Source organism: Aquila chrysaetos, chromosome 25, assembly GCF_900496995.4.
Source record: "Aquila chrysaetos chrysaetos chromosome 25, bAquChr1.4, whole genome shotgun sequence".
NCBI lineage: Eukaryota > Metazoa > Chordata > Aves > Accipitriformes > Accipitridae > Aquila > Aquila chrysaetos.
Window position 1 is genome coordinate 1,184,181 of NC_044028.1, and position 22,826 is coordinate 1,207,006.

The window sequence follows — 22,826 nt, forward strand, 5'->3', positions numbered from 1 at the left end:
GCACGAGTGGGAGAGGCTGTGCAGGAGAGAACCGGCGTGTGGGAGAGCGGGAGGGGAGAAACATGCTTAACGCAGCCACACTTACAGCCTTTGGCTTGAAGGGAGGCTGGATCTCCTTGCGCTCCAGCTTATCCCAGTCGATGTAGCGGAAGAATGCGTGCTCCTTGATGTCCCGCTCCCCTTCTGGACCACATCCCAGTCGCTTGGCAGGGTGCTTGGTCATCAGCTTGGGGAGAGGAAGAGAAGAAACAGTCACTCACAGAGTGTCCAACTGCTTCCCAGAATGTCCACTCTGAGAAGTCCCCAGGGTGCTGCGATGCCCGGCTGGGCAGCCTGCACCACGCGGCCGCTGTCCCGGGACGCCCCGCATCAGGGTCCGGACCCCAAGAGGGGCTCCCATCTCCTCTGCCTGCTTTTGGTGCTCAAAGCAGAGGACAGAGGGAGAAGCTGGAGCAGCTCCAGGGACAGGGAAGGTTGACAATGGCTTACAACAGCAGACTAAGCAGATCGCAGGTACGTAAGCACTGGGTGGGATAAGCACATCCCCTTTTCCTCTCAGAATGAAATTGGTGCACCAAGAAGTAATGTCAGGGTGCTGGTAGAGCTCCCCGCATCACTGCAGTCTCCCCAGCCTGCTACAACGGGGGGAGCAGGATGCGTGCAAAGCTGCTCAGCAGTCCCTTTGCTCGGTAGCCAACTTCTCAGCATCTGCATAATTAATTTGAAAGGCCACTGCTAATTTAAGATGAACAATCTGCCCTCAAAAACTTTCATTAGCCCCAGAAGCAGAACCCCCACTTCTCTGGAGCCGCGGCAGCAGACAAGAGGTGTATTTCTAATGAAAGAGTCAATTTGGAGGAAAAAAGCACCAACAGTCCATTAATGTTGTTTATCATCTACACTTCTCCTCTTCACTGGCTCAATAAGAAAAGTGAAATGGGCCATGGGAATTAAGGGCGGCTGTACAAACATTAATATCCTGGGGGCATTGTTTGAGCTGTGTTCAGAGATCAGATGGAGATTCCAGAGATTTATAAGACGTTGATAAGCGCGGAGAATATGAGCTGTACACCTGCAACGAAAGGACTACTTTATTAAAAGCAGGGCAGTTAAAACTGACCCCAGAGCTGTGCAGAGGTTGCAGCAAGCCTGACTCTGTGGCCCAGGGCCGTGGGTCTGCAAGACCCCCCCGCTGCCCTCCTGCCAGCCCCCGGGAGGGACAGGGCACCCACAGCTCGGGGGGTGGTAGGACGGAGAGACAAGAAACCTCCCCACCTTTCTGTTGAGACTGGCCCACACCCAAAAAGACATGGTTTTTGTAAGCATCTTCTGACAGAAATAAAGGCATCAGCCCAAGCACTGTGGCGGCAGGCAGCCTGCCGTGCCACGGGGAGCTAATGACCCCCGCCAGGTCCTGCGTCCAGGCAGAGCTCCTCTGCCCCAAGGCGTAAGTGTTTTGACACAAGTCAGCCCTGCCATCCATGATTGCACAAAACAAACTTGCTCAGGGAAGCTGATCTTTAAAAGTAATGCTACAACAGGGAACTGAAAACAAGGAAAAGCCTGCAAAAAAAAACCCCAAACCAAAAACCCCTTGAAAAAACCAACACCCAACACGTGAAATAAGAGCAGAGCTGCTAACCACTCTGCTAGCAAATAGCACTACATCCATGGCCAGCCAGCTGCGGAGGCAACCTGCAGCTGAAAGAGTGATGGAGCGAGGCTTCCTCAAACCAGCATCACCCCCTGCAAAGCCCATCTGCAAACAGCAAGGGCTTTGCAAGCTGGACAAGTGATTTTCCAGATGGTGAGACTTGCCTCTCCTCAGGGCAAGGATGTGACTGGCATAAGCATCAGTCTTGCAGAGCCCTTCCCCGTGTGAGGAGGCATGGTGGAGCTGCTGCTGGTGGGCTGCAGAGGGAGGGCCATGGGGGTGCCAGGTGGCAGCAAAAACAAAAGCAAGATTTTTTCCTAACTAGCGTTTTACTTTTTTTGTAAATAATACACTTTCCCTTGGTATTGCAGCATGCCGCCCTTTATTAAAAAAACCCAAAACAACAAATCCCAGCGTAAGAAGCCTGGCAAGGTGGAAGATGTTACGCCTCTTGGTCTCTTGAATGAGCGTGGCAGCAGCACGGACAAGCCGGTGGGGCTGGCTCCAGCCCCGCTGTCCCCTGCCAGGACAGGGGAGCGATGCCACCAGGCGCTGCTGGCAGCGGGTGGGCCGGCGGCCATGGCCGGCAGGGAGCCCACCGCGGGCTTACGGTCCTCCCGCTGCCGAGGCGGCGCGGCGAGGCGGGCGACCCACCAACCCCTCGGTGCCGCCGGGCAGCTCGCACATCATCCTCGGCACAGGACAGGCCGATGCCGTGCCCCGCTGAACCTCGCCGTCCCTCGGCTTTCACTACATCCACTTCAAGGTGACCCGGGTTCAGCTAAACAAGAGGATCTGCGCATCTCCTCGGCGGGCTCTGGACAGCATCCTGACAATTGAATCAGGTCCCGCTTAGCTGTGCTAAAGCGGGAGAGTAAAAAGCATCCTGTGACTCAATAAGGTTTTCCTAAAGCAAGTCCCCGACAACAATGCGAGAGCCTGAAATGTGCTACTAAACTGATTTAGTGATTTGGCTGTCGTGTCAAATAGCTTAGTTTGCTTTCAGCAAAAATGAAAAGAAATCTGTTCGTGGGTCTTTTCTGTTAAGTGCTGACCCTGAACACACTGACACACCTCTAGCTTTTACTGCCAGAGAAGGCAAGGAGGGAAAGCAGGTCCGTGTCTGCAGGATCTGTGCCTCCGTCGACACTAAAGCTCACAGATGCCTGTGCATAAGCTGTGAAAGCATCTGACAGCGCGAGCCGGACAGATGTACGGTCACTCATCTGCAAAGGAGGTGTTAGCAGGGGGGAGGCTGTGGCCCCACGGAGGCTCTGAAGGCCAGCGGTGCCAGTGGGCAGGCGGCTCGCTGCCCCGTCCCCACGCTCCCCAGTCCGCTTCCCAGCTCCAGCTCCCTCCCGGAGGTCAGCAAAGCTGCCGAGGCTGCGCCGTGCCGGGGCTGCCCCCGAGGGGACCCTCCCCTGCGGGAGAGCCCGATTCCCCCACGTGCACCCAGCGAGAACGTCTACAACCCTGCTCAAATCTGCTGGACCTCAGCCACCGCGCTGCCCTGCAGACACTTCGTACGCACACACCACCAAGGACAGTCCGTGATCTTTTACTCATTAGTTTTTCCAGCCAGAGCCCAGGTTCTTACCTGCTGCCTTCTGCTGAGAGCTGTTTTACACACACCTGCCCCCCAAATCAAAGTGTTGCCATTAAACCCCCGGCTTCCTCAGCGTAACACAAATGCACACCAAATTCAGAGCAGCTCAGCCAACTAATAAATCATAAAGGATTTTCTACTTCATGTACCTGCCTGTAAAGCTAAACAGAGCTGTACTACAGTGCCGTTACTCAGTATTTTCAATATATGCATCCAGAAATTAAATTTTCTTGTTTTCCGATTGTGCTTTTATGCATGTGAGCATGAAGGCACCATCTGTTATTGATATATAGGACCCCATAAACATGCAGTTTGATTCTCCTGGCTTACATAGGATAATCATTTAGCTTTCTTTGTATTAAACAGGAACAAGTTCATTTAATCCCCATACTAACGCAGCAAAAACCCTTCAGGCTCCTGCAGATAAGGAAGGATGTTTTAGACCAAATCACATCTGATGTTTGCAGCTTAGGTGCAGGAAGTCCAAGTCTGGACTCAACTGCTTTGCTAAACCGCAGCTTTACTCTTTGCCTCTGGAAGGCAAGCGGATGCTGCGCGTTCGTGGGCTTCATGTAATAGCGGCACATCTTGCACCAAGAGGCAAAGCTGACCCAGATGATCTTTGTCCGTGTTTGACAAGACCACATGGCTTACGGGCAGCGGCCCATCAGGGGCTTCCCATCGGGGCACCAGTCCCTCCACCGTCCCGGCACGCAGCCTGGGCACGCTTCTGCGCAGCACAGCCATGCCACCGCGGCAGCACATCCCGGCCCCATCCCAACCGCAGCCCGGTGCTTCAGCCGGAGCGAGAGGCAGCAAAGCCCTCGGCACCCAGGAGCGCTCGCCACACACGGCCCCAAAACGCTCCCACCTTCCAGCCGCCTTCTCCATACCCACGGCCACCGGGAGACGGGCACGCCTCCACCTCCGAGAGGGCTGCAGCGCGGCACTAAGCAGCTATTCTGTGCTTTTCCCAGGCAGCACCACCAGTGGAAATACCACTCAAAATACCTGTAAACTCTACTGTGGAAAACATGCCATTTTATGCCTTTGCTACCAGGCAGAGATTAAAGAGGGAGCTTATATTCGCAGGCAATCTGTCCACCTGGAAAGGGCTGCTTTGCTCATGCACAGTCAAACCCCTCCATATGGGACAGAAAACGGCTGATGGTTTGTGCCAGTGCCTGCGTGCGCACACACGCACGCCGCTCCACGGGTCTGAAACGGGAGCCTGGCTCCTCATAACCAAACCAGAGCTCAAGAGAGCAAAGCTAAGCTACCTGCACCACAGAAACAGCAGCTCCGACATCAGCCTTCAGAAAAAAATCTGAGCTGACAGCAGAGGAGGGAAATGCTCCATTTGATCTGCTAATTGATGCTGACTGTCGAGTCAAGGAGCTGTGTTCTGGTTAACTCTCCATTTTGCTTCCGAGCCAACGATCTCTGATTAACGCTTGTTTCTTGGCTCAGGCCGATACAAGGCTTTCAGGATCAAATGCTTTTCATCTCCGAGCTGTGCAACAGTAAGTGATGACTGGCACCAGCACGCCGGAGTGAAACCGCGTGGGAGCAACAAAATTGTTTTGGAGAGCATGGCAGTGAAATACCAAATCCTTCACGTTTAGGGTAGAGGCTTCTCCAATTGTTTGTTCTCTGGACTGATATAAGGCTGGGTTTGTGCCCTCCTGGAAGACTGACCATGTACCAACACAAACAGCACAGCCCTGATGCCCCTGAAGTTAATTGAGACATATTTTACTGTATTCCAGGGGAAAGCATAAATACTTTGTTTCCCACTTATTGATGGTTCTTAAATACCGCGCATATTTTTAATTAAACTTTCTGGTGTAGCAGTTTGGTGGCGGCAAAGAACGTCAGGAGTTTTTCTGCACTTCCCTGCAACAACAGTTGTACAAAGGGAACCACCACTTTGCTGCAAAAAAACTACAGGAATTTATAAAGGACCAAGCCCTCCATGCGTGGCCACACGTCCTCCCATGCAGCCTCACATTTCCGAAAGTGAGAAAAGCCATTTCAGCTACACCCAGCAGACGTTTCAGTCATGGTCTCTTCTCGTCTATTTACAGCATTCACATTTTGACTGATGCAACAGCAAACAAAGCCGACAGTGAGATTTGTCCCTGTTCCAGCCTCTGCTCCCTCGCAAGCACCGTTCCCTTGGGCACCGTGGGGATAACGATGTTCACCATCACCAAGCATCTTCCCTCCCTCCTGCCTGGCCAGGAACACAGTGGACTTTCCCCTCATGCCCCAATCAAAACAAGAAGAACAAGAGATGGTGAGAAAGTCTGCGGAAATTCCCCCTTCCGTTACCAGTGTGGTTTCTGAATTAAGGTCTCGATTTTACTACATTCTGCTGAAGGTGAGTGCCAGCTGGCCTGGACAGCATCCCCTCCCTGCGCCCCGTTCCAGGTGGGGAACACCTGCAGCAGCTCTTCCCCATGGGACAAGCGAATACTCCTCTTCAACACCAGCTCTGAATCCTGGCAACACTGGAAAGAGGCTTTGAAATGCCGCAGTGGGAGCGTTAAGCGCAAGATGTGTCATTTGTAGATAGAAACACTATTTTGAGATATAGAACATTCAGATATTTTAAATATTAACTATTAAAAGCAAACATTTTTTAAATTCCTACACAAACACATATTTATAGCACTGTTTGACACTGGCTGGCTGAGATGAGGCTCAGTCCCAAGCAATAAACATATGCATAATAACATCAGGACCTGGCCAGCCTTTATTCATCACAACCCAAATTAACTCAGACTGCATTTAAATCTTGCCTAGGCCCAGTCCCTAAAGAGCTCAAGACACTGGGCAATGCAGAGCTTCACTGCAAATTAAGAGATACGATAATGAAAATACTGCCGTGACCCAACGGAGACGCACATCAGCACTGAACTTAAGGTGCCCCTAAAGGGCGACTGACTCATCAGAGCTAAATGGAAACCTCTGCAGGATGAAGGCTTTGTATCTGATCTTAGGAAAACTATTTAGAAATCATGTTCATTTTCTCTAGGCATCATTCTTCTTTTCAGGCAAAGATGCATAACGGTCCCCTGTTGTCACCTAACGGGGAGCAGGGTCTCTGGGGAGATGCCCTCAACTCCTGCATCCCACCCAACACTCCAATTTTCTCCTGACCTTCCCCTGAGCAAAGACAGGTCAGCCCTCTGGTCCTACTGGTGTTTCTGCTCAGCGTACCATAATGGCACAGAAAGGATCTAGGTGTTATTTTTAATTGGTTTTAGCACATGTACACCAAGTAGCACGAGTTGCGGTTCTGGGAGCGGAGAGCACGGGTACCAGAACACGATGGAGCTTTGTCAGGTCCCACCGCCTGCACTTGGCCCTCCTGGCAGAGAACGCAGGGCAGCCCTTACCCCTTTGCAGATCGCCACTGCCTCCTTGGACATGGACTTGGGGTAGGCTACGTTGTGCTCCATGATGGACTGGAAGAGCTCGTCCTCATCTTCTCCCTCAAAGGGAGCCTAGAGCAAAGCAAACAGAGGTTCAGCGGCATTTCTCCATCTTTGAGCTTCCGTTTGCTGCTGTGATCCTCAGCCACGAAACCAGCCCCGGCTGCGCCGCGCAGTGACTCGTGTCTCGGCATCGCGGTCCCCGGCTTCATCTCCAGCACCGAGGAGATGGCCCCCCACCGTGTGCCAGCAACAAAACAAATTACACGTCAGCGTATGCTCGCAATGGAATTTAACACAATCCCATAGGAATCAATTAAAATTCAATTACCTGGCCAGCTAACATTTCATAGAGCAGGACTCCAAATGCCCACCAATCCACGGACTTCCCATAGGGCTGATAAGCAATTATCTGAAAACAACACAAACAGCAGGATTTGATACACTCCCATTTTTAACCTGTTGGCACAATACAAACTAATTTCAAGATGTAGTCCAGGTCAAAAGGACAAGGTTATTTTCTGAGATACCAGTCTCTGAATGGTGGGAAATCGCGATTATAAACAGAACACACAATAGGCAAAGAGGTTCAGTAACTTTAAAAAATCATCAGCCTTCAAATGTGCACTAAATATTAGGAAAAACCAGAATATTCACTGTGATTTTAGACAGACTTATTCTGATTCAGACGAAACTTTAGCATATTTGTTGTGCTCTTGCAGATTTGTCACAGCCAGGCGCGTTGGAGCAGGAGCAGCAGCCGTTCTTGCTTATCCTGATGCACTTTGGGATTTTTTTCCGCTGACTTCAGTGCAGTTGGTTTGAAGTAACAACACAGAGTTTGGCCCTCTGTGGATGGTACGTGGCCCTTCAAAACAGATTTGCAGCATATGGGTAGTCAAAACCCTCTGCATTCCAGGCTGCCAGTTTGCTTTCTATTATTTATTGCAGAACATCCCTCACGAAATAACCTAATAACCAATGGCCCTACCCTTACCTGAGCAACGTAGTTGTTCTGGAGTTAGGATATAACTTTGGTGGTTTTTTGTTTGGTTTTTTTTTTTCTTTTGATATTTAAAAATATCAACATTTATTTTGGAAAAGGCACCAAAACATGAAATTTTGTATTTTTCCATGATTTTCTCTACAAAATCTGAAACGCCCTAAATTTCATAACCATACGACCCTGCAGCAAAGCCACCCAGCTAACCTGCCTCCATAAAGCAAGTGACCTCCCCCGTGCACGTCGGTGGTTTGGGGTGCCCACAGCTGAACCCAGCGAGGGGCTCGGTCCCCCGCTGCAAGACCCCACACGCAAACAAGACAAGCGGCTGGTGCAGAAACGGACCCAGCCCCGGGAGAGTCCCGCGGCTCCCTCCCACGGCACCTCTGCCGCTCGGCTCTCCGTGTCCCTCGGCTCAAGCGTGCAGCAAGCCGCCGGGTCCGCACGCTTGCCCGGGGGCTGCTGCCTGAAGCCAGCCCCCTCCTGCCTTCCCTTCAGCACGGGGGGGTCCCTCCAGCCCCCTGCTCAGTGACGGGTCCAACCCAGGGGCCGCAGAAGGAGCCGGGCTCCCGGGGGCACCTTTCTGCTTTGAAGGGTCTTCCAAGCTCCGGTTTATTTGCTGGGTCGCTGCTGATGGGCGTCGTTTCAGCGTTTGGGGTTTGACAGGCCTTGGGCTTTGCCATCTGTTACTGAACGCGAAACAATTACAAAATTTATTCATCCTAATTACAGAATTCTATTCTGCAAAGATTCCTATGCTCGAGCACAAATGCAGATCGTATGCTAATCACAGGAGGACGTACACAGCAATCCGGCCCCAGAGGTCTGTCCGCAAGCAAGGCTCCAGTCCCGCGGCTCCGTGGCTGCGGGCAATGCCTGGAACCCCCAGAGTCCTCATGTTGGGCAGCCCCTGCCCTTGCAAAAGACCTCGGCAGTGTCCAACGGGATCCGACCAGGAGGTACGCCAAGATGCAGGTCAGGCGCTGCCAGCCCACCTAAGAAGAGACGAGTTCCATCCCGTGAAAGCATCAGCACCGAGGCACGGTTAGAGAGCAAGGCTGATGCCAATCTCCTCTTTGGTCCTGGTCCTGGTCCTGGTCCTGGTCCGGCCACACGTCCAAACGCGGTGACACGACCCTGACTGCCCCGACGGCATCCTGCAGTCTGGCCAGACCCTTCCCGCTGCGATCAGACGTTGAGCTTCAGCTCTGAAATTCCTCAACCGAGCGCACTCGAAGTTCTTTCCCCTTGTTCTTTAGGCGATTTACGAGTGCTCTGGGAAATTTAGGTGTGAACTGTTCACACCATCAAGGCCTTTAAAAGAAAACAGTACTTAGACGAAATCCTTGCAGAAAAGCAGTCTCTGTAAATTGAAGTCGCTGACCGCACGTTAGGGAAGGTCAAAACCCAACAGCTGAAGAACACGTTTTGTTCAGAGGAAATTACACACGCGGGGTCATTTGCACTCAGTACCTGTCACCTTGGCACGCAGAGCTGTACCTTAGAATAGAAAAAGCCCTTAAAATGGGTCAAGCAAATCACAGGACATTTTCACCCTGAAGACATGTTGGCTAGAGAACATTGCAGCTTCCCAACGGGAGGAAGCACGGTCCAGCAGAAGGGCCCTGGAGCGGAGCTACACGCAGGGTCCCCAGCTCTGCCAAGGGCTTGGCCACACAGCAGGAGACCACGCCAGAACTGTATACCCCCTTTTGGTTTTTACAAAATAGGGCATGTGTATATTCACTCTTTTGAGACCCACTGGTAGCAGGCTTTAATACCATTCCTGGGTACCGTAGTGATTTGCACCCTAATTTCCCATTTTCTGTTTTTATTTTGGAAAAAAAAAAAATAGAGCAAGGAGAGGAAAATAAGAATTTAAGTGATAATGCTTAGGCAAATACCAAGAGAACTGGTCATTTGTCCTGCTTTGAAAGAGTATTAATCACACACAGCAACTGAGCTATGTACCAACTGAACACCAATATTAATCTTGGTAAGATGAGGATATGTAATACACATCTGAACGAGTAATTAAAAACCTCTCTGGCTGCAGCAAAACACAATGTAGTTTAGCATACAAGCGCATCTAACTATGTCTTAGCAAAGAGAGTCTCTTCCTCTAAAATATTTAAATGAATAAATATTAATCTCATCATTGAAAATTCAGCAGAGTGAGAAGATTTTAGAGGGATATTTTTATGTTAAGGGAACAGACATTTGGGAATAATTACCTACCTGAATTTCACAAGTCTGCCTTAAATTGCATCCATATAGCACTTCATGTAAGTGTCATATGTGACTCCATCACATAAGTAATAAGCAAATGGAAAGTAATTTTGGAGCGATCTAGAACTGTAAATAGGGAAACTCTGCTCATCAGACACACAGCCCTTCACTGCAAGTAGCAAGCTGGAGACATCTAAAGATTCCACTTTGCATGGAAATATTATCCACCGATAATTTAATTTTTCCCACCAGTCATGTGGTGCTCGAAGTGGCTGTTACACATGGCGAGGGGCAAAGCCGAGCTCTTGGGCTCATCTTTTCCAGGAGCAAGGAAGGGTGCGAGGAGCAGCCCTTGGTGGGTTTGAGCATGCCAAGGATCGGACAGGCATGGTGATGCCAGCGACACAGACGTGGGAAAAACACCCAGAGAGGGAAAACACACTGCAGGGAGACCAGCAGGGAGGATTTTCTGTACTTTGAGGCAGAAGCAGGGCACGCAGCCAAACAGAGAGGCAGATCCGGCATCACTGCTTCCTTACAGGGGATGAACTTTCCAGGCTGACAGTGAATTCACCGACGGCCCTGTTCCTCTCAGAAAGCTGCCCAAAGCAAGGTCATCCCATGGAACAGAGCGTCAGACAGGCTGCCCAAACACGTACGGAGCATCCACTGCCCTTCTGCATCCCTTACCTCGGGTGCAATGTAGTCTGGAGTGCCGCAGAAGGTCTTGGTAGTCACCCCGTCCCAGATGTTCTCCTTGCACATCCCGAAGTCTGCAATCTTTATGTGCCCCTCGCTATCCAGCATCACGTTGTCCAGCTTTAGGTCTCTACAAAGTGAAAGCAAAACAATGATGCAAAAGACCACCCACGAAGCCACCCAGCAAAGACACAAGTTTCTGGACTCCAGGCGCTCTCTTGTGAGTGAGCTCTGGCTTCATCTGACACCCAGGCTCTTTGTAGGATAATGTTTGGGGAAATGAGTAAAAATAAGTCAGAGATCTGTCAGGATGAAGTGTTTATTTCACTTTTAACCCACAGGAACACCATGCTGGGCAAATCGCTTTTAAGTGTACGTCGGAAAACACTCTCATCTAGCAGGGAGACAGATTTAATAGATTTTTTTTTTTTTTTTTGTGCCTATGAAAATCAAAGTGTACTTAAAGCTCACTGGCAATGAAGAAGTACCTACTCAGCAGAAGTCCCTGCATCACCTATGCTATGCTCCCCCATGAAAGTACAAATCAACTGTGTTTCTCTCTGATCCTTGTCCACAGAATATCTGTTAGTTATACCCTGCAGGAGCTTTGCTCTTTAGCACAAATTGTGGAGACAGTTTCAGCTGTAGAGCTCCCGATCCAACTCCCAGCCCCGAGCAGCCTCTGCAGAGGTGGGTGCTCCAGCCTGAAGGACAGTTTTGCAGCAAACACTCCGTATTTCAGGTGCAATTTATACATTACCAGCCATGGAATTACTACGCAGTTCTGTGATCTGTGCCACGTCCTATACAGTACAGCATTACTCAAAGGTCTCCATTTCAATATCAGAGCACGTCTGCAAGATTTCCCTTGCCCGAGGGCGACGGTAAGTGCCAAAGCAGGCGACAGCGGCAGACAGAGCCGCAAGCCCAGGCTGTGCCCTGCTCGCCCATCGGCTCAGCCGGCCGCGGCTCTGCGGCTCTGCCCAGCTCCATGCCTTGTCTGCAGGCGAAGAGCAAACGCACATCGCCCGGTCCGGCGCGAAGGACACACCGTGTCAGCGTGAGCCCTCTTCTTAGAGACCCCCGGCTGAAACACCCCACTGGGAACAGCCTGCTCAGCAGAGCCGTGGGGCTGCACGAGGCTTAGCTTTGTTAAGTAAGAGCCCAATAAAAGGAACAGCATAATTTACAACTTCTTGCTGCTTTTTAAGGCTGTTTTTTCCAATTACTGTCAGTGCTTAGAACCCTGATGGGCCAAAGGCAGATGGATATGAGCCTGGATTCGGATTCGGAGGAAGGAAGGAAGAAGGGGCACTGGGGACCGGCAGACCTAGAATCTCTCTGTAGTGGCTGATGGCAAAAAACACCCCTTATGTCAGGTTTGCTCCACTTCTTTCATCTTTGGAACAGTCTTCAGCATCTCATAACTTCAGTAGCACAGCTGGCATTTCTTTTTGCAAAGCAGTTAATGGTATCTGATGCTCATTAGGATGCTCTGCTCTACCTTGGGCTCTGGGAATACTCCTGAGCAGGGAAGAGCAGCAGTACCCTAGTTTTGGCGCTTAAACAGCAGCCTCGGAGCCCGGTCTGGCATTTGGCAGTAACCTAGCTAACTCCGGATGCTACAGTCATATTGTGAACGGAAAAGAAGTTTTAGTGTCTGAACCAGAAGTGACGGACTTGCACTGCAGATCTCAGAATAAGCCATTCATAAGCACTTAGACTAGTGTTAATGGTAATAAAATAGTGCCCTGCAGCAAAATACGTGGCTCAGAATGGGCCACGGTGCCAGCAAGCATTTGTGTCGTGTGGAGAAAAACACATGAAACAGAGGCAAGAGAGGAACCAAAGCTGCCTTCCTATAGACTGGGGACAAAGACAAGAACCTTCTCAAAAACCGGCAACACTACGAGGCTCCCAGCTCCGTTTCGGGTGTGCATACCCCACCGGCAGCTGCCAAACCCGACCTGTGGCACTAGAAGGGAGGAGAGCCCCGCGGCCGGTCGCTGCTCTGCAGAGTGGGGCTGCGGGAGCCCCGCAGAGCATCGCAGTGGTCACATCGCTCCGGCTGTGGCTGGAGTTCTCGGGGGAGAGAGGAAGGAGGAACTTGCTCACCTACCGATAAATGATGCCTTTGCTCTGCAGGAAGAAGAGGCCGATGGCTATTTCTGCTGCGTAGAACCTGAAATGAAAGATTTAAAACGAAAACTGATAATTAAAGGAGATGAATCAAAATAAAAACCTTTCAAATCCAATTGCACTAAATGAAACGCATTGGGCATACGTGACCAAAGGATAGAGACAGCCACAACATAAAAAATACGAGACAAGTATCACACGAGAATGACACAACCCACCCTCTGCTCGTATCGGGTAGGGACGCAATCAGGTTGCTGTGGGCTAGCAGGGGGCTGTCACTTCTTGTTACACAAATTCTCATTAAGCGAGAGCTGGGATCTATGCCTGTTTGTTTCTCTGTACTGGCAACGCGGCTTGAAAAGTTATCTGTCATCTCGGGGAGGCCGAGGAGATAACATGCACGGCCACCGCTTTCTTTAAAGAATATTCTGGGTCTCAGAGGACTCTGCCAGAGTGCAAAACACCAGTTCAAACCCACCCGGGCTCTGCTTACTGTTTGTGTTTTTTCTTGAAGCATATGAAGGCTTTCACAGACACCTTCTGCTCTGTCCAGATTACAGGGAGCAGGAGCCAAAAGCCACCAGTTAACACTCGGGTTGGCAACCCCAGTAGAGGAGCCAAAGACCCGATGTCCCTCACGCCCTGGGGAAGGGCATGGGGCAGAACAGAGGTGAGCTGGCAGCACGGCGGCTGGGAGCTCACCAGCTGCTGCTGGTGTCTCCCAGGAAGCTTCCAAACCTCCCTGCCTGGTCCTTTTATGAAGGTCAATTATTTACCTACCGACAAGTGTATCCCAAAGAGGAGCTGGAGGCACCAGCATGCTTGGCACCAGGCAAAGAATGATCCTGCATCCTCAGATTCCTGCTGTTCTTCCTTTCCCCTCCCTTTCTGCCCAGGACTTGCACCACAAAAGCCTGTAGCTTGGACTATATTTCCAGCTGTATGACAAAGGTACATCAAGTACCTACCCTGAAGGTGCCAAACCAGGGCTACTGAACTTACACAGCGTGTGGCTCTTTAAATCTCCCAACCTGCTGGATCTGGTACATTAAGTCCCCACCATTCACGTATTCCATCACAAAATACAAGCGATCCTAAAGAAAAAAAAGCAAACAATTAGCAGCAGAATTATTAGAGCAGGGAATCTGCAGGGGTCAGAAATAAGGACCAAGGCAACTGACAGCTCTAGTCTATATTTTTCATGGCAATACAACTATCATCATTGTCCTCCCCCAGGGGTGCAGATGGAGCTTCTGTTCACATGGAGTCCATAAGACAGATGTACTAATCCCTTTGCAACGCTCTGGACTTAAGCTCTGCATCTTTGCAGATAGATGTGATGGAGAAGGCAAGTGGAGGAATTCCTAAAACAGAGGTTTTCCACTTCCCATTAATAAATTTGCTCTCATTCTTCACTGAAGCCATTTTGCAGGGCGTTTGATCAGACAGCTCCTTGCCGGTATTTCCCCAGGCACTGCATGGCTTCAATTAAGAGATGCACAAGAGATGTGAGCAGTTCCTATGGGGACCAGCCTCCATGTGCAGGCAGCGACCAGCATGATTTGGCCAAGCACCAGGAGGGCCGTGGGACATTCCCAGCTCACCAGTCTCACCGGGAGCAGCCTGAGGCAGTGCCGGGACCACACATGCTTGCAGGGGACCCAGCAGCCCCTGGTCAAGCTGGGGAGGCAGGAGAAGGCTGCATCCCCTCTCCTCGCTCCTCCCAGCCTAGTCTGAGGGTGTACTTAATGTTCACGCATGGTTAATTAAGTAAGTAGTTGTTAAGAGTAGAACAAACAGGTCAACCAGTGACTTTGAATCAGTTAAAACACTTGCTAGTAGGTGCAATCACAGCCACCTATAAGCACACACCAACCGCCTCTAATGTGTCAAACGCACTTTGCTTTCATTAATTAAGACTCCCCAGATTAAAGCACCCCTCCTCTTACACAGCGTGGCAGCCACACAGGTGCAGACCTAAGAAATTCCCAAGCAAGCTGAAGTGATATGTTCTTCTCCGCACCACGCTGTCCCCAGGGAAAGCCAAGCCACGGTCAGGGGCAGGCTGGGGCTTGCACCGGGCACTGTCCTGGAGCCGCAGCGACTGCGTGGAGCTGGCGAGGGGCTTGTATACACAGGATGGCTCCTGCATTCATGGCTACCGTTAGTCCTGCTGGGTGTAAGCCCAGTCCTCTACACATTGCTAGAAATTTGAGAAAGCGTGGGCCGCAATCAACCCCGAGGAGAGCAACAAGGCAAGAAACAAGACCCAAGCATTTCCACAAAGTTCAGAACCGTGGATTAATAAAACAAAAGCAGCTGGATTTTATCATGCCGTGTCTCGAACAGAGCTCTAGCACGAGCCCTACAAGTCCCGGGAGACACAGGACTTAAGCCAGCAGGAGCTCCACACCAGCGACACCTTTACCCTGGGGAATCCATGCCCTTGAAATGCCACTTTCCTCTGATGTTTTACAACTCTTTTTTCTAATGGGAAATGGCTGTGAAGAAAATCGTGCAAGACTGCCAAAACCACCAACCTAAACCATTGCAGGACGTTTCTCAGGGAGGGAGAAGCAATGGCTCCGGACCACCGGAGTGCATGCAGGAGTGGGACACAGACTGCCGTCCAAGTGGATCTTCCCTGCCAGCAGACATCTGTGCTCCGACCTGTGCGCGTGTCAGTTATGGATGAGCACAGCGAAGCGCTGCGCAACATCAGGCCTGAGTCGCCCTTCTTACAACAAGCAACTTTCTACAGCCTTCAAAAACCAGTCGTGGGGCCTCGACGCACAGGAGCCCAAAGACATCCCTGGGCTCGCCCCAGCCCTAGACCACAAAAGGAAAGACACAAAGGCTGGAGCACTGCGAGAGCTTCAGATTCGCAGCATTACATAAGAATTCATAATATTTCCCATTCTTCTTTTCCTCCTTAAATAAACCTTGCCCTGCTTTTAAGACAGTAAGAACGAGGAGCCCAGAAGATATGCAAATGTGAGCATTACCATAATAAGGGCTATAGAGTAACTCGGGTAATCAGCTCCTGCACCCCAGGCACAGCACAGCGTGGTGATGCACAGCGCACCCTGACAGCAGGGCGGCCTCAAAGGTAATTAAATACAGTACCAAAGGGCCAATCAGCCTATGTAAAACATGTGGCACTGATGGGATAGAAAAGAGATTTCGGCTTATCAGATGGCTGGGAATTTTGGAGCATACCCCTCCGTAAATGACTGCCTCTGCCAAGGCGTCGATCCAGTTCAGCAGTAAGGCACAGGGCAGGCAAAGTCACCTTCAGCAGCCACCGCCACGCTAGTCAGCCTGTGACAGTAACTGGAAAGCAAAGCAATATTGTGCTCATTTGCAGCTGTTTCCTAAATATATCGATCAACTTCAAGGAGGAAGAATATTAAAAAGATGGTCTCTTGAAACAGCCAGCTGAGCTCTAAAAGCAGGATTTGAGCTTTCCTCATTTGGGTGGAGAAGAGAATGCTGGTGCTTCAGAGAAAAAAACATCATGAATAAAGCAGCCAGATGGCTGGCCATCCTACAGGCTGGAAGAGAAGGATGGATACGGAAAGCTGTCCTGGCTCTTGTCTATGGCAGAAAAGGATGGGGTCTATCCAAGTCTGGAGCATCCGAACTCACTGAGCAACAGCAAGTTACAGATACATAAATATTCCCTGCAGAGACTTGCACGGAGCTGGTAAAACACACACGCCCCTTCCTTAGGCAGCCAAGACGCAACTCCTGGGGCTCCTTCCAATGCCCCCCTTCTTCGAATTAACCACTTGTCCATCTCCTGCCTGACTCCACGCTGTGAACAAGAGTCAGAGCCAGGACAACAGCCGAGTTCTCCATCCACCCGTTATTTATCATTTATCAGTGTCACTGCTGCTGCTGTGCCCTTCGCTGCTGAGCCCCAGAGGGAAGCGAGGTGGTCAGGGAAGGCATGGGTCACCCGGGGACACCCAGGGACACCCGGCTCACCCCCCTCCCGGGAGCCCAGGCTCTGACCCAGGACCTTTTCGGGGCAGAGCACCCCAGGATCCCACAGCCGGGGCAGCATGGGGCTTCTCTCGTCCTTCAGACCCAGGCAGGAGCGCTCTCATTGCTCATCTTCACTTTTTCTTTGAAACGCAGATTTAGGGCTTGTCTCTCTCCCACCAGTCACTGAACTAACAGCCCCGGCTGAGAAGTGTGCTCTGGACTGTGCTCCCAGAAATCAAAGTGCTTTGTGCCAGCATTTGATAATACACCCTGCTATACATTTTGATTACATTACAAATACGATTACTATTAAGCTACTATAGGTCTGCCAGGAATAATCCTGCGCTGACTCACTTCAGATGCCAGAGAGATGCTGTGTGAAATAGCTTCTCCTGCCACATTTTGATTACTGTGCTGCAAAGCCAGTCCGCAGGCTTTAAATACACTGAATGTGTTTGGTAAATGAAATTTCTGGGATAATATTAAAATGTAATCCTCCCGGATAGCATTGTCATCGTTCTAAAGGACTCTGCTGATTCCCTCTCCCTGCTCCCACTGACATGCACCTGGACGTTTTCACTCACAGGTTGCTTGACGGCTGGGCAGAGATTGCTTTAAAGGTTCCCCGTCCCCTTCCCCACTCCCCCTCTCCACTTCTGATTTGTACAAACTCAATCGTATGCCCATTTCAAACTGAATTTCCTGTGGTTTGTATTAGGTTTCACTCTCTACTCAGGTTTTTGACCACAAGAATGAATCCTGAGAAAAAGCGCAGCACTTTGCTATCGAATTATAACGGATATCACCAGCTGGGGGGGCCACCTGAGGGGCTGGGAAATCACGTATAATGCCATCAACAGCTCCCTGATGAAAAAATCTCAGGGGTGCAGATATTGTACATTACTGCCTCCAGTGTAAGACACACACATTTTGTTCATGGAAGCGCTTTTGCAAGCAAATTGGACAAGTTGTGAGGTTGCCAAGGCAGAAAATACATGGATGCTTTTGCAAGTGTAGGGATGTACATCCCGAAAAGAAACATGAATAAAAGCAAAGGTATGTTTTAGAGAAGGTAAAACGAGTGACCAGGGCAGAAGTCCCTACAGCTCCGTCCACACAGCTCCCAGGCACCCTGCAGCCACCCCGAAAGGCACTGGTCCTGGATAAGTGGTGACACTGGGTATCTAGAAGAGGGTTTCTGCCCACAAACTCACCACTGAAGCCAAGTGACTAAAATCCATTTTGCAAAGCGTCAGACTCCCCCCGCTCCATGTTCAGGGTCCAGCAGGGCCCCCAGTCCACTCTGCCCTTTGCCCAGGGACCGGCTGCGGCACCGGCACTTACCATCGTCTGAAAGCAGGAGTGGAGCTGGGTCAGGAACGGAGGCTTCCCGGAGAGAGCCAGGACACGTTTTTCAACCATCGTGCACTCTACGTCATCGTCCTGGATAACGACGTCCTTCTTCAAGATCTTAACGGCGTAGAGCTCGTCCGTGCCCTTCCTCTCCGCCAGCATCACCTGCACGGGGGAGAGGACACATGCAGGATAAAGGAAAACACGGATCTACAATGCTTCTAGCTTGCCACGGCCAGTAGTTAAAAATAATGTCTCACTTATTATCCTGTGGCTCCCATTATAACCCTGAAAAGAGATTCAGGTGCCAAATGATGCAGAAAGCTATCAGTGGTATTTCCAAAAGTATTTAGGAGCCCTAAGTCTAACAAGTAACACATCTACTGCCTCGCCACCTAATCGCCTCGAGGAACCCAGTCCAAGGGGTTTGCTGATGTCTGAGCCACACATCACCCTTCATCACCTTTCACCCCCGAGTGGGGCCCCGCTTCGGCACCCTCAAGGTGCAAGCAGCATTGGCGACAGTTTGAACACAGAGTCCATCAAATTACAAAGTGGTAAAAACTTAAAGTGGAAAAGAGTCAGCAAGAAAAAAACAGCAAGATTTTTTCTGCCTCACACACCCCCTCCACAATGCGCGCAGTGATCAAAACCCAGTTACATGCTGGTCCATCACCCAGCCAAAGCCCCTCTCATTCAGAAGAATCCATCCAACCTCCCATTTTAAACCAGTTTCACCCATTTGCGGGTCTATTACAATAAATGGGATGCACTGCTTCTGCTGGTTCAAATTTCCCTCATTAATCCCATCAGCCCCAGTGAGGATCCCCAGACTGATCCACCACGGTCCATCAGCGTAAGCTGCTCCTTGGGCTGCCGGCAAAATTAACGGACTCTGAAACCACACTTTGCTTCCCATTTTCCCTCCTCGCACTCGCTCATCACGTTAGATTCGAGCGCTCAGTGGAAATGAATTGCTTTCCATTTGAAAGAGTCTGCAGAAATCCTCCAGTCACATCAGGAACGGGAGTTCGGATGTTTTGAAAATAAATTACGAGAAGTCAACATCAATAGGGTGGAACTGAAATGCATTTCAGACTGTAGCAGACTGGCAGAGGAAACACGAGCAGGTCTCACGGACAACTTTTGAGACACTGAGGACAGCGGAATTAACCCTCTTGTTGGCCTCAGGCAGACGACACGGAGCTGGAGCCCCGCGCTCCCCACTGCAACGTGCCCGGCTCCTCCGCTGGAGCCCCGACCTCCCCGGGGAGCTGGAGCTGGGACAGAGCCCGTCCCGGGGCAGAGCAGCCCTCTTTGGGGTTTGGGGACAGGGCAGCGCTGTGCCAGCCCTGGGGTGGCAAGGCAGGGGACACAGCCTGCGGAGGGGGGACAAGGCAGGGGGGACAGCTTGAGGACCAAGGTCTTCGGTGCCCACCCACTTCCTAGAGGGAAAAATAACCGTACAACAGGGAAGAGTACTTTCTGAAAGCATGTGGCTCTGGCTCGTTTCAGGTGCTTGGCTGCAGCCCTGGAGAGGCTGGCTGTCCTTGACATGCTGCTTGTCAGGATTAGCCGGGAAAGGCATCGGGGCTCCTCAGCGCCAAGTGCTTTGGAGAAGCCACTGACATTTACATTTTCATCAGCGGGGCTGGGATTGCAGCGGCCACACGCCGCACTCATCCGTCGGCAGGGCTAAAAAGCAGACTGACAGCGTGTCAGTGACTTCAGTAACTGATTCCTTTACTCACTGATGTTTGAAGAAAGTTGAGAACCCGGAGCAGCTTGGCGTGCTGCTGTGATGCAGCCCAGCAAGGCACAGGCACTGGGACCAGATTTGTGCTTCACCTTTTCCTGCTACCAGCTCCCTGAGGTGTCTTGCAAGAGCCCTTTGCACCGAATCGACAAGCTCAGCTCGCAGGAGTGCCCGCGGGCACGGGCAGACCAGTGCCCTGCCTGCAGCCGCGGGACAGGGTGCCAGGGCAGCAGACACAGCGCCTTCACGTGGAGCCTGCACCCCTGCCCTCCCTTGCGATTCGGCACAAACTGAACCGTTTCAGTTCATTGCCTCCATTTATCTTCACCGTTTTTATGCGAGTTGAGATTTACAAGTGACATGCTAAAAAACAGGGCTGATTTTCAAGTGACAAAAGCAGATGGGCTTTGGCCATTCAAAGTTGGTGGGAAAAGAGAAGTGACCGCTCCAAGCACACAGTTTGTGGGAAGATGAAGCCTGTTACCTGGGAGTAAGTGTATTATATGCAGTATCAATCATATGCAGACCTACCTCGCTATCCATAACCCTTTCAGAGAAAAAGTAACTAAACCAGGGCATCTCTGAGCCTGGCGTCTGCTACTGCCCCGAAGGGACCGCAGCGGGGCAGGGGGTGGCAGCAGGAGCCCCCTTGGGAAGCAGGGAGATTGCAGGGCCAGGCAGGGCTCGGAAAGCATCCTGGTGCTTCTCCAGACATTTTGCTTGGAGACTCTCAGGGGAGAGTGTGCTCTTGGTGGTAACGGAGCATGTTCGGGGATAAACGCACCAGGAGACTTCCCTGGGGGTACACAAAGATCAAACGCAAAGGTAAAACCAGCTGGTGGAGAAGGGGCTTCGGCTGCAGTAAACAACAACATAGGGGAGCTGAATTCTGCCGGGGCGATCGGAGCCTGTCCTGCACAGGAGGAAACCCCAGAGAGAGCGGTGGGTGCTACCGAGATGTCAGTGGGCGATTCCCACCCGAGCAGGGATGTGACTCCCACCAGCTCAGCGCGCCCGGTCTCTGCAGCACGGCGAGAGGCAGAGGTTGGCTGGTGTACTGCATTAAATGCAAAAAACTGCTCTAGGGCTTATAGGGACTGTAAATGTTTCATGCGGTAGCTTCCCAATGACACGGCAATCCTGAGCCACAGCTGAGCCAACCAGCCCTGCTTTACTGAGATGTAAAAGGCAAAAAGGACTTTGCAGCTGCCTAAAAATCAGCTGCACTACGTACACCCACAGTGAAGAGGCCAAGTATGAGAGCCTGCGTCTGGGTGAGTGCAGAGGGATGCTGAAAACCACACGTTACTATATTTCTCTCTCACATCTGGGCTGGCAGAGCGAGCAGCTCCAGAAGTGCACATCGAGACTAACGCAGTTCAGGATGCTGTAATCACTGTGAATTTGCATATGCGGAAGAGATTGCAGGCTCTGGCCTACGGCCAATCGAGAAAATACCTTCTGCACCCTGAGTGACAGGCACGAAGTCTGCACAGGCATTAGCAGACTTGGCCTGTTCTCCAAGCAGGAGACAGGGCTGCTCGCAGCCCGTGGGGCTTAACGCGACCGTCTCCGACGCCGTCTCGCTCCGACCCTGCCCGCGGCAGCTCGGCGGTGCGATGCCAGCGTGACAGCTTGCAGCACGGAGCCGCGGCCCGTCCAGCTGTGCAGAGATGCTCGGTGCTCCCGGTGCGCCAGGGGCTGGCTCAAAGCTGGCTCCAGCACGCTGGCATCGCAGTTCCTATGGTGACTGCAGCATGGGTACGGCTAAGATCTCAGGAGGAGGACAGCCACCGATGAGCAGGCTTCAACAAGGGCTGGCAATGACAAAGACTGGGACCCATTGCACTGTAAATACAGAAAGATTCAAGCAAGCGAATGCACCCAGCGCAGTTTGATAATGCCCTGAACAGAGCTGTGCACAAGATGCACGCTGGTGAAGGAGGGAGCGTGCACCCAAACCTCACCACGTGCCCAGGGGCCAGAGCACAACTCTGCAAGTCAGAGACCGAGTCCCTGCCTGAGTGCGCCAGCTGCCAGCCCTTCTGCCACGTTTCGTACCGAGAGAGGAGAGGAAAGCATTTTACAGCTTGAAGATTAGCATAGGACAAGAAAATTGTCTCCCATTGCATTGTAATCCATAACTGCAGAGGCAAAAGAATCAGCCCTGCTCAGAAAAACACCATAAAACCCCCCGAAAAGATTGACAGCTTGATAGCATGACAGATTGATTGGCTGCAAAAATATGAGCAAGCCACATAATTTAACTCTCCTCTATTTATATTACAGCAAAGCAAACCCAGGGTGGGCTGTGCCAAGTGCTGCCTTCTTCAGTCAGGAACATCTCCCTTCCCCTTGCCAGCCCAGTGGAGGACTGCCACCAGTTGGAGCTCCCAGGGGCTCCAACGGACCCCGTGGCCAGGGTGGGCAGCAGCGGAGGCCAGCCCAAGAAGACCCAAGACCACCAAGGAGCAACGAGGGTCACCCTGGGGCTGAACATGCTGAGCCAGGACCATGCACACCCGAGCTCCTGCCCCTGAGCTATTTTCCACCCCTAAACCTTGATGCCTGGCTCTGTGGGGACCTCCCTCTGCCGGCTCGCTCTCTGGAAAGTAGACTGCATTCATTTTTTAATTTTTTTTTTTTTTTTTGGTGCAGAAAAAGCTGATATTTAACGTGATCTATTCCTGTAATATAGTGTATTTGTTTGGGAATGCTCCAGCGTAATAGCTGGAGATATTCTGATGCTGAATGTAGAGAAAGGAAGTTTATTACTCTGCACTGAGGCCAACTCGTAGGTACTCCTGACCCTGGACAGCCATAGTGGTGGAGAGAGAAAAATACTAAGCAGTAAATCTGAGCTGCTGATGCCAAAGGGTTAATAAGCTTATGCCTGAGACAAAGACTCACTAAAACAGTGTGATTATACTCAAAGAGCTCTCACAGCCTGCTTGAAC

General features: G+C 51.2%; 1 protein-coding gene across 4 annotated transcripts in view; it reads right to left on the reverse strand.

The window, feature by feature from the left end:
* PRKCB (protein kinase C beta) overlaps window positions 1-22,826 on the reverse strand; it is a 136,737-nt gene that overhangs the window by 19,849 nt on the left and 94,062 nt on the right. For all 4 annotated transcript variants that reach the window (XM_030002115.1, XM_030002114.1, XM_041120099.1 and 1 more), the window contains 7 exons: window positions 18,105-18,278; window positions 13,773-13,864; window positions 12,751-12,813; window positions 10,623-10,761; window positions 7,032-7,112; window positions 6,665-6,772; window positions 86-226 (listed from right to left, as the gene is read on the reverse strand). In XM_030002115.1, the coding sequence (XP_029857975.1) occupies window positions 86-226; window positions 6,665-6,772; window positions 7,032-7,112; window positions 10,623-10,761; window positions 12,751-12,813; window positions 13,773-13,864; window positions 18,105-18,278 (798 nt within the window). The remainder of the gene's footprint in view (window positions 1-85; window positions 227-6,664; window positions 6,773-7,031; window positions 7,113-10,622; window positions 10,762-12,750; window positions 12,814-13,772; window positions 13,865-18,104; window positions 18,279-22,826) is intronic.